This window comes from Scylla paramamosain, chromosome 1 (genome assembly GCF_035594125.1).
Source record: "Scylla paramamosain isolate STU-SP2022 chromosome 1, ASM3559412v1, whole genome shotgun sequence".
Classification (NCBI taxonomy): domain Eukaryota; kingdom Metazoa; phylum Arthropoda; class Malacostraca; order Decapoda; family Portunidae; genus Scylla; species Scylla paramamosain.
In genome coordinates this window covers 31892693-31906262 of record NC_087151.1, presented here as the reverse complement: position 1 = coordinate 31906262, position 13570 = coordinate 31892693, and the positions used below count along the sequence as shown (strand labels likewise).

At 39.2% G+C, this 13570-nt stretch overlaps 1 protein-coding gene across 11 annotated transcripts in view; it reads right to left on the bottom strand.

Moving 5' to 3' along the window:
- LOC135103914 (ATP-binding cassette sub-family C member 5-like) overlaps nt 1–13570 on the bottom strand; it is a 106949-nt gene that overhangs the window by 84169 nt on the left and 9210 nt on the right. For all 11 annotated transcript variants that reach the window (XM_064010848.1, XM_064010835.1, XM_064010834.1 and 8 more), the window contains 2 exons: nt 3770–3928; nt 560–707 (listed from right to left, as the gene is read on the bottom strand). In XM_064010848.1, coding sequence (XP_063866918.1) covers nt 560–707; nt 3770–3928 — 307 coding nt within the window. The remainder of the gene's footprint in view (nt 1–559; nt 708–3769; nt 3929–13570) is intronic.

The following is a 13570-nucleotide window of genomic DNA, read 5'->3' as shown; positions in this document are numbered from 1 at the left end:
AATAGAAAATAACTTAAAAGTTGGTGCAGTGATGTGATGGGTGGCTTTTCCCAATTCTCAGAAATCATTCTTTCTGACTATTTGTGGATGAATAATTTGAATTCTTTTATATTAAGTAACTCATCCACATATTGGGTTATGCTTGAGTATAGCTGTACATGATCAATGTTTAAACTGCAACAGGGGCTGTGCTCACATTTTGCTGTCCGCATGTGTTTTTTATCAAAACTGACCATCAATTAACATTATGAGATATGGTATTGTAATGCAGAGAAGAAGACATTAGCTTATAACCTAAAAGAGAAAATATCATTCATATTCAATGTAGCATTAGTGTTACCACAATACAAACTAAGGTGAGAAATTTTTAAGTGAAGTGCTGCACAATGGTTGAAGCAGACATGTCATGAAGCCGAGAATTATATATCTTCTCATAAGAAAAATACTGGTGAAATATGCTAAATATTCACAAACTTTAAATATGATGGATTAATCATATCATTATCAAAAGCTACAATAATCTAATCTACAGAGTTTCAACACAAAACATTATACTTACAGGCCCAACAAAGCCTAAAATGATGGTCAGAGAGAAAATGACAATTCCAAAGAGAAATCTTGTCCTATAAAACTGCCATAACACATACTGAAGAGAAGCAGCATCTTTTCCCTTCTTCTTCACCTCTGCATTCCACAATATTTCTAATCTGCAAAGTAGTAGTAGTAGCAGTAGTAGTAGTAGTAGTACTATGGTGATACAGATTGAGAATTCTATATGTGAAATTCCAAAATCTGAAAGTTTTTTTTGAATGATGGCATGACACGTCACAAATGGAAAACCGAACAAAGTTTAGGGAAGGTACCACATAAAAAAAATCAGTTAAATGTAGACATGACAGTATGCCCATATACCAAAGCTTCAATACTCAATTTACTGCCATGGGAGGTATCAAAAAGTGGTAAACTGTCAAGCATGGCAACTCACATGCCTTGAACTCACAATGCCTATGCTCAATTTTTCTAATCATTGACACTGACAATAACTGTCAGGCACAGTAGAGGGAGATGTGTCTCCCACACACTCCACTCCATAACCCCTGACTGCAATATTCTCTTTTCATTGCTCACACTTAAATCCTCTCACTTCACATTATAGTGGTTCCTGGCAAACTTAACAATGAAGAAAAGTGTTGCAATGGTATTTGTTGGAGAGGGGTTTAGTAACTGTGAGATAGGAAGATAGTAAATCAAAAGCAGCTGTCATGGGAGGGGAAGGCTGCAATAAGTGCTTGGAGCAGCTGTCACTCTTCGTCACCTTGCAGTTCACAAATCTCTTCTGAACAAGAGAAAGAGGGAACAGCAACTCAGTTTTTACAAGGCATACCCGTACATCCTACCAACTTACTATTCTCGTAACTGGCTTCCTTTTTCACCAAGAGCCTTTCTTTCCTTTAGGAGTGACAGCTGTTTAAAGTGCTAGTGCAGCCTTTGCTACTCATGTGACAACTGCTTCTGATCTTCCCATCTTCCTTCCAGTCTCACAATTACTAAACCCCTTTCAAACAAATGTCATCACAACGCTTCTTTGTTGTTAAGCTTGCTAGGACCCATTATAATGTGAGAAGATTTAAATGCGAGTTATGAAAGGAGAACAATGCAGCCAGGGGAAAACAAACAGGGGTGTGTGGGAGACACATCTCCCCCCACTATGCCTGACAGTTACTGTCAAAGTGTCAATGATTCAGAAACTGAGCATTGCATCTTCAAGGTATGCTAGTTGCCAGGCTTGATAATTTACCACTTTTCAATACCTCCCATGTAAATCAAGCATTGAAGTTTTTTTTTTTTGGCAGCCATTGTAAAACTACATTCATGGTATAGGCATAAGTTGTATCTTGAAATGTAAATGGATATCACGTTTAGACTTGGATCCCATCATCACACTATCTCATTTTATAGCAGCAAATAAGAATATTCTGTAAACCGAAAAAATCAGAAATCCACACTTTCAGTACCAAGAATTTCAAATAAGGGATTTTCAATGACTGAACCATCCATTGTAACACACAAATTCTTTGTTTCATCCTATGAATCATCAGTATGTTATGACTGATTGCCACAGCCAATAATCTCTCAATCTGGCCTTTCTGGATCTATCCACCATTACAGCACTGGAACAATGTTGGAAAAGGAGTTAGATGAAAGATAAGGATCCTATTCACCAATATAACTAATAAGCACCTGCAGAATTCATGTTTGCAAACAATGTGGTATTCTCAGATTAATTATAACAGTACTTAATGATCCCTTAAATTTCACATAGGTACAGTGTAGTTAAGACTGGTGGTTACTGTGAGGTGCTCAACAAAGTTTTTAAATCCCACAATGCTTACAGACACAAGTCTGCACAGAGGCACACTCAACTCAACTGCCAGACCTTCTATAGTTTCACAAGGTATTGCTATGATAAAATATCATACTGTAACTCTGTACATGGTGCTATATCAGTTCAGACTAAAAATGTATAGCCTATGTGTTGCAAATCATCTGAAAGTAGTAACATGAACTTTCAAGTGTAACCCTTGAAAGGGCCAGGACAGTGCCCTTTCCTATCAAAGTGAAAAGGCCTCTGGTAATATCACAGGTCAAGGAAAGGTTAATTAACTAACAAAACTGCTAACTGAGACAGTTCCACATCCACAGTTGATCCACCTGTTCAGAGCAGAAGTGTATACATTTGGAGAGAAAATAAACCTACTGACAAAGGGCATTACTAGATCCAATCTAACAGCATTTAATAGCCTTCTAGTCTCTAGGCATTATTATTACAATTATCATAATATTAATAATAATAAAAATAATAATAATAATAATAATAATAATAATAATAATAATAATAATTATTATTATTATTATTATTATTATTATTATTATTATTATTATTTTTATTATTATTATTATTATTATCATTTTTATTATCATCATTATTATCATTATTACTATTATTATTACCATCACTACTGTTTATCAAGACCCAATTCTGTGACAGCACTGGCAGTTGCCAGTGCACCGTCAAATACTGATGCTCCTCTATTCTTTAAAAATCTGTAAATATGAAACAAAAAACTGCCCTAGAAATCAATCAAGTCACTGCCTAGAGTAAAAATATCTATTTGTGGATGAGTCTATGTAACTTTTTAGTACTATACTGGCTTCACACTTTATTTTGAATTCCCTGAAATTCATAACATAACACCAAACCATTAGCTTTTACTGTCCTTATGTCTGGTAGGAATGTATGATGTCTCCTTAGTTGTTTGATATATAATATATATTATATAACATAAATAATGATGAATAATGTAAGAGAGGCAAATGGGAGAATTTTAGGTAGTAGCCCAAGTCTGGTGAATGGTGACTGTAAATGGAGAAGTCTGCATTAGTAGCTGTTTGCAGATAGTACTGCAATGGTAACTGATGCAGAGGAGAGATTAAGAAGTTTAATAAGGTATGAAAGCATAAAACTGAGAATGAAGCAGACAAGGAGTAATGAAATATGTAAGAGTAAATGAATATGGCAAGTTGCTTCTAGAAAATAAACTTACCATCTTCATATTCATAACAGTTCTAATTTCTATATAACTACTTCTTAGAGAATATCCCAACAAAACCTTTCAAACTTTAAACATATACCTATTCAGCACAAGAATTTTTCAGAAAAATCACAGTCTGGTCTGTAAAAACAACCAAATACAAATTTCTCTCTTACCTATCAGTATTGTATTCGCACATGTCGTACTTTGAACAGAGAGGCACATCATCATCTTTGAGTCCCGTCTTGTAGGCTTTCCACATCATATTTGTAATCCATGAGATGGTGATGAAGCTGTACAAGCCTGCTTCATCCACAGGCATTTCATCTCTTGCTCTATAAAATAAGAGTATATTGAAAAAAGGCAAATGCCACTGGTAGAAAAGGAAGGGAAACTACCAATGGGAAAGAAAGTGCTCATTATTTAAAAAAGAGGAGTGGAAGTGATAACACTAAGGTGCACATGGATGAAGTTTATAAATACTAATAATGAAAAACTATTTTGCTAAGACCATCACTTAAGAATTTTCTACAGAACTGTAATGAAATCAGACATGTAAGCAAATAGTGGATAAAAAAAGAGATAGAATTAAAAGGAAGTTATTAGTAAACAGGGAAATAAAATGACCACGTGTTTGTAGGACGTTTTCAATAAACAAATTTTATTAAATATATATATATATATATATATATATATATATATATATATATATATATATATATATATATATATATATATATACTTACAGTAGGCACTGAAAATACAGGGACCCACATAAAAAAAAACACACCCAGCATTCAATGAAATTAAACAAATGATGAAAAAAACAGGTCAAATTTAAGTAACATTCACTCTAGTCCTTCAGCACAGTCCAGATTCATTGTGGCATGCTCTCACACAGACTTCTGAAGTAATCCAATGTCATGTCCTGGCACCAGACGTGTGTGGTTACCTGTAGCTGCAGCACTGATGACATCTGTGCATCACTCACCTTCTTTCTTTTAGGACCTTCCAAGCATTCTCTATTGGATTTAAATCCAGACTGTTGCCTGACCACTTATGACAGGAATATTGTTGTCATTGAGAAAGTCTTTCACTTTTTTAGAACCATGACAGGGAGCACCATCATGCATGAACATGGTGGCGCTATGAAGGACATAAGAGTTGAGCATGTAGTCCCTTAGAACTTGGATGTAGCGATCCCCATTCATGGTCACATTCTTAAGCAAGAAGTAGAGTCCACCCCTTTCCACATCCCCACTGAAACAACCCTAAATTATTATGGAAGCATTGTGCGTCACTGTTTAAATTGTGTACCTGAGGTCGTACTGAATACGTCTGAGTGGGCACCTCACACACAGTCTGTGGGATATCACCATAGGTGGGTGTTATTGTGATAAACTATCATGATAATTTATCGCAATAACAATAATGGGTTATTGGTTGTCCAATAATTATTTTCCCACATTATCAATTCATCGGCATCGCTGAAACTTTTGGTTCTAAACCAGTGATAATCGATAATTTTAGTTTTTAGAACATAAGCATGTTGGAGTTTTACAAACTTTCACAATCAAATGTATTTATTTTACTTAAAATAGTACTTTTCATTAGTGAAAAGATAGGATAAACATTGAATTTAAAGTGTCTTCTAAGATTTTTCAAAGTTTTCTAAGATAAAGATAAAAATAAAAAATTTGGACTTATTGACTTATTTAATTAAAATATTAGTATCATTATTGCTAATAATGGAATTTTTTTATTTATCGATTTATCAATTATTGGTTATCAAGTAATAAATTTACTGCCAATCACTGATTATCAACTATCACCGATAAGGTTGTCATTATCAATTTATCAGTTATCATGATAAATTTTTCCGTTATTGTGCCCAGCTATGGATGTCATGACTTTAAAACTGCTCTCTCTCTCTCTCTCTCTCTCTCTCTCTCTCTCTCTCTCTCTCTCTATATATATATATATATATATATATATATATATATATATATATATATATATATATATATACATATATATATATACAGTGGAACATCAGTTACTGAATGCCTCCCTTTTCAAACAAATCAGTTTTTGAACAGAATTTTGAAAGCATTATTGCTTTGGTCATGGTACCATAATTAAGTTCTAGAACAAAGTTATTTGATTTCAAGCAAAACCTGCCGTTTATTACTAATTTATAGTTTCTATAAATATTTACCTCGTTTTTATATATTTGGGGGAGAGAAACAGGGTGTAAGACAGTAATTCAATCTCCGAAATAAGGTAAATGTGATCCCAATGAAAAGCCTCGATATAAATAAACAGTTTTCAGCAGATAGAGTATGTAAGAACAAGTACCAGGAAGGGTGCATGTAAGCCTAGGTGGAGTGATGAAATTAGGGATGCTAGAACAGAAAGAGACTAAATAGAGTGTGCAGGCAGTTCAGAAAGAGGAGGCATGAGAGCGAGGGGGCTGAGAGTGAGTACCAAAATGCATGAGCAGTGTATGTGAGTCAGCAGCAAGTGACAAAGCGAAAGATAATGAATGCTGAAGTTAAGTGTGAGAGAAGTGTGATTCAGTTCCTAAGAGAGAAAGGTTTTGAAGGTGGCCAAGAATGGTACAGATTCCTGAGGGGTGAGGGAATGCCTGACAGTGAGAATGTGTTGAGTCTGAAGGTGAATGGAGTAGTGGTGGCAGATACGGAAGAAATGAGAAGGGCAATAAAAGAGTTCTGGAAAGAGATTGGAGGTGTAGGTAAGGTACTTGATGTGAGAGAAGGGTGTATGACACTGGAGAGGAAGGATGCAGATGAGTTGAATGAAAGAATCAGCAAGGAGGAAGTGGAGAAACGTGTGAATAGGCAGAAGAATGGGAAGACAGCGGGGCCACATGAAATAGCTTATGAGATATACAAAAATGAGGGGGAAGTTATGATTGATAGAATGACTCAGTTATTTAACCAGGTGTGGGAGGAGAAGAGAGTGCTGAGAATGTGGAATGAATGCAGGGTGAATCTGCTACATAAGGGAGGATACAAGAGTAAGAATGAGTTGAAAATTACAGGTCAATTACATTAGTGAACACAGTAGGTAAAGCTTTTAATGCAGTGCTGAATAAGAGATTGTGTAAGTGGACTGAGAGAGCTGGAGTGTTAGGTGAGGAACAGAATGGGCTTCATGTGGACAGAAGAGCAGAAGATAACATGTTTGCAGTGAATGAAATTACTGAAAGAAGAAGGATGGTAGTAAACTATACTTAGGTTTTCTAGACATAGAGAAAGTTTATGATAGAGCGAACAGAGAAATGCTAGGTAGAGTCTTAGATAGTGCAAAGATAGTTAACACAGTGCAAAGTATGTATGTGGACACAAGAGGACTAGGAGATATAGAAACAGACTGGGTAAAGAGTGTGAGAGGAGTTAGGCAAGGCTGTATTTTGTCACCAACCCTTTTAGGCTTGTATACAGAGGAGTTAGCAGCCAGAATGAGAAGAATGAATATGGGAGTGAGTGTGGGGAGTGATAAGACATGTGTGCTTTTTTTTTAAGCAGATGATGTAGTGGTTATGAGTGAATTGGCAGATGATGTTGTAACTGGGTATGGAAGGAACTTTGGTGTGAGATTTAGCAACAAGAAAAGCAAGGTCATGATTGTGAATAGGTCAGAGGATGAAAGAAATTCAGTGTGGAGACTGGGAGGGAATGAATTGTAATATATGTAGTGGTTATGAGTGAATTGGCAGATGATGTTGCAAATGGGTATGGAAGGAACTTTGGTGTAAGATTTAGCAACAAGAAAAGCAAGGTCATGATTGTGAATAGGTCAGAGGAAGAGAGAAATTCAGTGTGGAGACTGGGAGGAAATGAATTGTAACAGACAGATGAATATAAGTACATGGGAATGTGGATGAGGCCGAATGGCTGTGTGAAGGCAAAGAATGAAAAGATAAGCATGGTGAAGCAGTGGGTATGTCATCTAAGAAGTGCAGCAAGGATGGGAGCGAGTAAATATGACATGCTGTGAGAAGTTTGGAAGAGCATGGCTGTTCTGAGCATTATGTATAGTATGGATGTGATTGTGTGGAATGAAAATGGATTAGAAAAGTTAGAAGTAGGACAGAATAGAGTAGCAAGGACGGCACTTAATGCACTAAGGTATGCAGCGATAGAGGCCTTGAGAGGGGACATGGGTTGGAGTATTTTTAGAGAGAGACAAGCAAGAGCAACCTTGAGGTACAAAGCTAGATTAGAACAAATGGATGATGCAAGACTAGTGAGAAAGGTGTTTCTGTGGAATGTTAGGAGTAGCAGGTGGGGGAAGAAATGTGTTAAGATGGTAGCAAAGAGTGGTTTGGAAAGTAGTTGGGTTTTTCAGCAATTTGAGGAGAGGTATTTTGAGAGTGACTGGAGTATGATTTTCAGAAATGGGGAGGGTTTAGAATGGGATGTGAAAAAGTGGAAAAATGAGATACACAGAGTGGTGAAGTATGTGGGATTGAGTGAATGGAATAATAAGAGTACTTTGGAGTGGTATAGAGAGAAAAACACCCCAATGTATGAAGAGTAGTATGAGGGAAGCCTGGGCGGTGATCTTCTCTTCCAAGAGAGGGCATAGTGTATGAATGTGAACGCAAGGAATTACAGATGGTCTGAGTCCTGCAGCAAAGTTTGCCAGATGTGACGTAGGAGAGGATGAAACAGTGGAACATGTGGTGCTGGAGTGTGTGAAGTATGCAAGAGACAGGAATGAGATGATGCAAGTGGTGCTGAGAGAATTGGGGCATGCTAGAGTGGAGAAGACAGGAAGGGAATGGATAGTGTTGCTGCTGGGACTGTGTAGGGAGACGAACGAAAGGATAATTGAGGCAGTGAAAGAGTTCCAGGAGAAAATGTGGTGTGCTAGATGTAGGAACTAGTGGTGTGATAGATGACGTATGACTCTGTATGCCGTTTTTCTGTTTGTCATTCTTTTTTTTTTTTCCTACAGGAGTGCCGATGCAAAGGCTTAGTTTGGGAGGAATCCTGAGCCTCCTGTAAGATCAAAATCAAGATCAAGCACTCAAGAGTAAAAGTGGGAGGGTCTCCCGCCTTGACGCAGTGGCTTTGCCTTGCTCTCTGAGTTTTCTCTGAGTTTTGTGGCTTATTTTCTCTTGCCTGTGTGCTGAAATACCCTGAAGATGGTGATGAGTGCGTGTGGTTCATGCGAGGAGAGTGTGGTGAGGAGAGTGTGGCAAAGGGATGTGGCATGCAAGAGGTGCATGGCCTAGTTCCATGTAGCCTGTGTGGGCATGAGGGAGGCAAACATGAAGGTGCTGGGGTTCGAGCTTCTGGTGTTCCTATGCAGGGAATGCCTGAGTAAGAGCCTCAATGAGTGGAGGAGCCAGGATGAAGAAAAAGAAGAGACAGTGGAGCAGAGCACCCAGACAGAAAACTTGATGAAAGAGGCAGAAGCACAGATGACAAGGACTGAAGAGAGAAAAGACCAGCAAGAAGTGGTGGAAGTGGCTAGAACAGACAGACACCCAAGGAAGAAGAGAATGGTAATCAAGAAAACCCCAGTATGTGTCACTGGTGACAGCATGGTAAGGAAGACTCCCAACTTCGTAAGGGAAATTAAGTGCACCAGCATGAGAGGTGTTAAGATCCAAGACATCAAGAGGAAAGTCAAGGAAGAAGTGCAAGAAATGGAAGAAAGAAGCCTGCTAGTGATTCAAGGAGGAGGCAACAACTTAGTAGAGGCAGGTGCTGAAAAAACAGTAAAGAAAGTGATAGAAGCAGTGAGGGCAGCAGAAGAAAAGAATATGTGTGTGGCTATGGTGGGGGTCCTGCGGCGCCCATGGGAAGGAGTGCAGTATGAGAAGGTTAGAAGAGAAACGAACCACAAGATATGCATGGAACTCATGAAGGTCAAGATGGAATGGATGGCAGAGAAGAAGGGCAACTTGAGCTTCCTAGACATGGATGGGACCCTCAATCAGGACAAATTCTACAGGAGAAATGGAGTCCACCTCAACCACAACAGGAATGAGAAGCTAGGACGTCAAATGGCTGAGTGGATGAGGACGAGGCAGATGTGTTGTGTGGACAAGGCATGACAAGGAGGACCCACTGATGTCAGCGAACGTGGAAGAGAAGAGACTAACCAGGCGACTAAATGTGTGAAGATTGGCTGTATGAATGTGAGAGGATGGGGTGTGGCCAAGTTTGAGGATGTATGCAAGGAGCTCAGCAAGTGGAGGTTTGACTTAGTCGGACTCACTGAGACTCACCTGAGAGATGATGTACAAATGGAGGGATGTGAGTATGTTATGACTGGAAAGGGGCTTAAGACACAGGAAACACTGGGAGGAGGCGTAGCCCTACTCTACAAGAAAGAAAGAGGACTGAAAGTAGAGGAGATTGATGTGGGGGAGTGAACAAGTAGTGAGGATGTGCTTGCAGTCAGAGTGGAATGCACGGATGGCGGTGGCAGACCAGGGAAGGTGATACTGGTGGTAGCGTACATGACTATCAAGGGTGAAAGCAGAGAGGGAAAATAGGAGGAAGTATGACATGCTTAAGAAAGATGTGAGAGCATGGATAGGAGAGAGTGCTAGTTATGGGTGACATGAATCCACATGTGGGAATACTGAGGGAACAGGGGAACAGGAATGGTGAAATGCTTGGGGAGTTTGTTGATGAACTGGAGCTGGAAAATCTAAATGTTACTTTGGCTGAGGAGCATGTGACTTGGAGTGCAGGAGAGCAGGAATCAGCAATTGACTACTTGCTGGTGAATGGAAGAATGCATGAAATTGTGTCGCATATGTGGATAGATGAGGATGGTTTGGTTGACATTGTGTCTGATCACAACATGCTGGTTGTGGAGTGCTTGATGCAAGGTGGGAATGAAGTGAAAGTAGTAAGTAAGAAAAAGAAGTGGAGACTGAGAGATGTAGGGTGGGAGAACTTTCATGTTGATCTGAGTGAGAGAAGCTGGGATGACGAAAGTGTGCATGACGTGGAGCATCTGAATGAGAAACTGGTTGAGGACGTGAGGGGTGCTGCTGAGAACCAGATAGGTTTTGTGAGAGTATGTAGAAGAAAGAATGTATGTAAACCATGGTGGAATGATGAAATCAGAGTGGCTAGGAAGGAGCAATGGAGAATGAGTAGACAGTGTAGATGGCTGAAGAAAAAGAGGCATGAAAGCGATGAGGAAGAGAATGAGTATCAGAATGCATGGGCAGCATATGTGAAGCAGCAGCAGTTGACAAGATGAATGATAATGAATGCTAAAATGAAGAGTGAAAGGAGTGTGATTCAATCTTTAAGAGAAAGGTATGGAAGGTGGCCATGAATGGTACAAGTTCATGAGAGGTGAGAATATGTCAGGCAGTGTTGGTGTGGAGAGTCTAAAAGTGGATGTAGTTATAACAGAGAAGGAGGGAATCAGGGAGGCAATCAAAGGGTTCTGGGAAGTAGGTGGGGTAGGTGAGATGTTTAGTGTGAGAGAAGGATGTGTGACACTGGAAAGGAAGAATGCAGATGAACTGGATGAAAGAATCAGTAGGGAGGAAGTGGAGAGGTGTGTGAGAAGGCAGAAGAATGGCAAGGCAGCAGGTCCAGATGATATACCGTATGAGTTCTACAAGAATGGTGGGGAGATAGTGATTGATAGAATGACTGAATTATTCAACCGAGTGTGGGATGAAGAGAGAGTGTCAAGAAAGTGGAATGAAAGCTGAGTGTGTCTGTTGCACAAGGGAGGATTTAAGAGTAAGAATGAGTTGAAGAACTACAGGCCAATTGCATTAGCGAATACAATAGGTAAAGTTTTCAGTGCAGTGTTGAATGAGAGACTGTGTAAATGAATTGAGAGAGCTGGAGTGCTGGGTGAAGAACAGAATGGTTTTCATGTGGATAGGAGAGCTGAGGACAATAGGTTTGTGGTGAATGAAATGGTTGAGAAGAAAAAGACGGATGGGGGTAAATTGTACCTAGGTTTTCTGGATATAAAGAAAGCTTATGATAGAGTGAACAGAGAAATGCTAGGTAGAGTCTTAGAAAAGATTGGATTGAGTGCAAAGATAGTTAACATAGTGCAAAGTATGTATGTGGACACAAGAGCTAGATACAGACTGGGAGACATAGAAACAGACTGGGTGAAGAGTGAGAGAGGAGTTAGGCAAGGCTGTATATTGTCACCAACCCTTTTTAGCCTGTATACAGAGGAGTTAGCAGCTAGAATGAAAAGAATGAATGTAGAGGTAAGTGTGGGGAATGATAAAGTATGTGTGCTTCTTTATGCAGATGATGTAGTTATTATGAGTGAATCGGCAGATGAGCTTCAAAGTTTGTTGGATGTTGTGGATGGGTATTGAAAAGACTTTGGAGTAAGGTTTAGCAGTGAGAAAAGCAAAGTAATAATTGTGAATAGGATGAAAGTAATGTGGTATGGAGACTTGGAGAGAATGAGTTGAAACAGGTGCAAGAATACAAGTACTTAGGGATGTGGATGAGTCCTAGTGCGTGTGCAAAAGCAAAGAATGAAAAGATAAGTATGGTAAACCAGTGGGTAGGTCGACTGGGAAGCACGGCAAGGATGAGAGCAAGTAAGTATGATGTGTTGAGAGAAGTGTGGAAGAGTGTGGCTGTGCCAAGTATAATGTATGGTATGGATATGACTGCATGGAATGAAAGTGAAATTGATAAGTTAGAAGTGGGCCAGAACAAAGTAGCACGAGAGCAGGTTAAGTTACTGCACACATAAATGCAACATCCAGCTTTGGATCGAAAATGAGGAGAGAAAGTAGGAGGGAACAGAAAAGGAGCTACTGTCAGTTGCCTCAGACACCTGAGTTTCAGTGAGGAAAAGAAGATGAGGTTTAGAAGAGGAGAGGTGGTGTTCTACAGATTAAAAATTAGATCTTAGACCACGAATGTTGCAGAAGTTAATGAAGAAAAAAAAAGTTAAGGTGTCAAGACACTTAGGGTCATCAACAGAAAGGCAGTCCGACCTGGGGACATTTATGGTCCCCTCCCCAACTCTACAACTCTACAGTTGCCGATCCAAATGTTTTTGAGCATTTCAGATATCAAACAACATTCAGGAACGAATTAAGTTCAAGAACCGAGGTTCCATTTTGCATATATATATATATATATATATATATATATAATTTTTTTTTTTTTTTTTTTTTTTTTTTTTTTTTACAAAGAGCAGCCTAGAGAGAAGAATTGAAAGAAGGAGGAGGAGAAAGAGGAGAATCAAGAAAGAGTGAGAGACAAGGGAGCAGTGTTACATCCCTTGCCTGCCCAGCTCCCACTTTCTCCCTTCTTCCTTTCCCCCTCCCCATTCACATAATTTAGCCCAATTGGCAACATCAAAGCTGTCCGGTGCTGTGTTCCCATGAGTCAGTGGTGATCTGGCATTCATAAGAGGAAGATGTGCTATTTTGAGCCAGCAGTTGGAGGTGGTTTGAGGCTGTACCTTTCGGCCTAATTTGCCTAGAAGTTGGAGGAGGGCATTAGTGGTAATCCATGAAACTGAATATTGCATTAGCCTCACAGAAATTCTGTGGTGTGCTGCTCTACGTATTTTCAGGAAAAGGAAAGTTACCCTTGGCTCCACTCATCAATGTTTTATGTGACATCTATTTTGTTAGTGGGTATCTGTCCCCTCTTGTTTGTTAAAGTCTTAAGTCTTGTGTTTAAATGCTACTGGCCTTGTTGTGTGTTGTCATCTGTTGTCTTTGGGCCAGAGGATAAGTCTGTGTTGCTGTCTGTGTTCTGCTATCTACTTTCTCTCAAGGCCTGCAAATTTTAAGGGGGTTGAGCCTGTCTCTTGAGAGATTGGTGAAGTTGAATTCAGACCAAAGTGTTATAATATCCTGTTGGGCAGTGGGTGGACTGCCTGTTTAGGGAAGGCTTGCGCACGGGATATTATAGCCTCCCATGTTTGTGGCATCATTTTTGTTAGTTTCTCCTTGGTACATG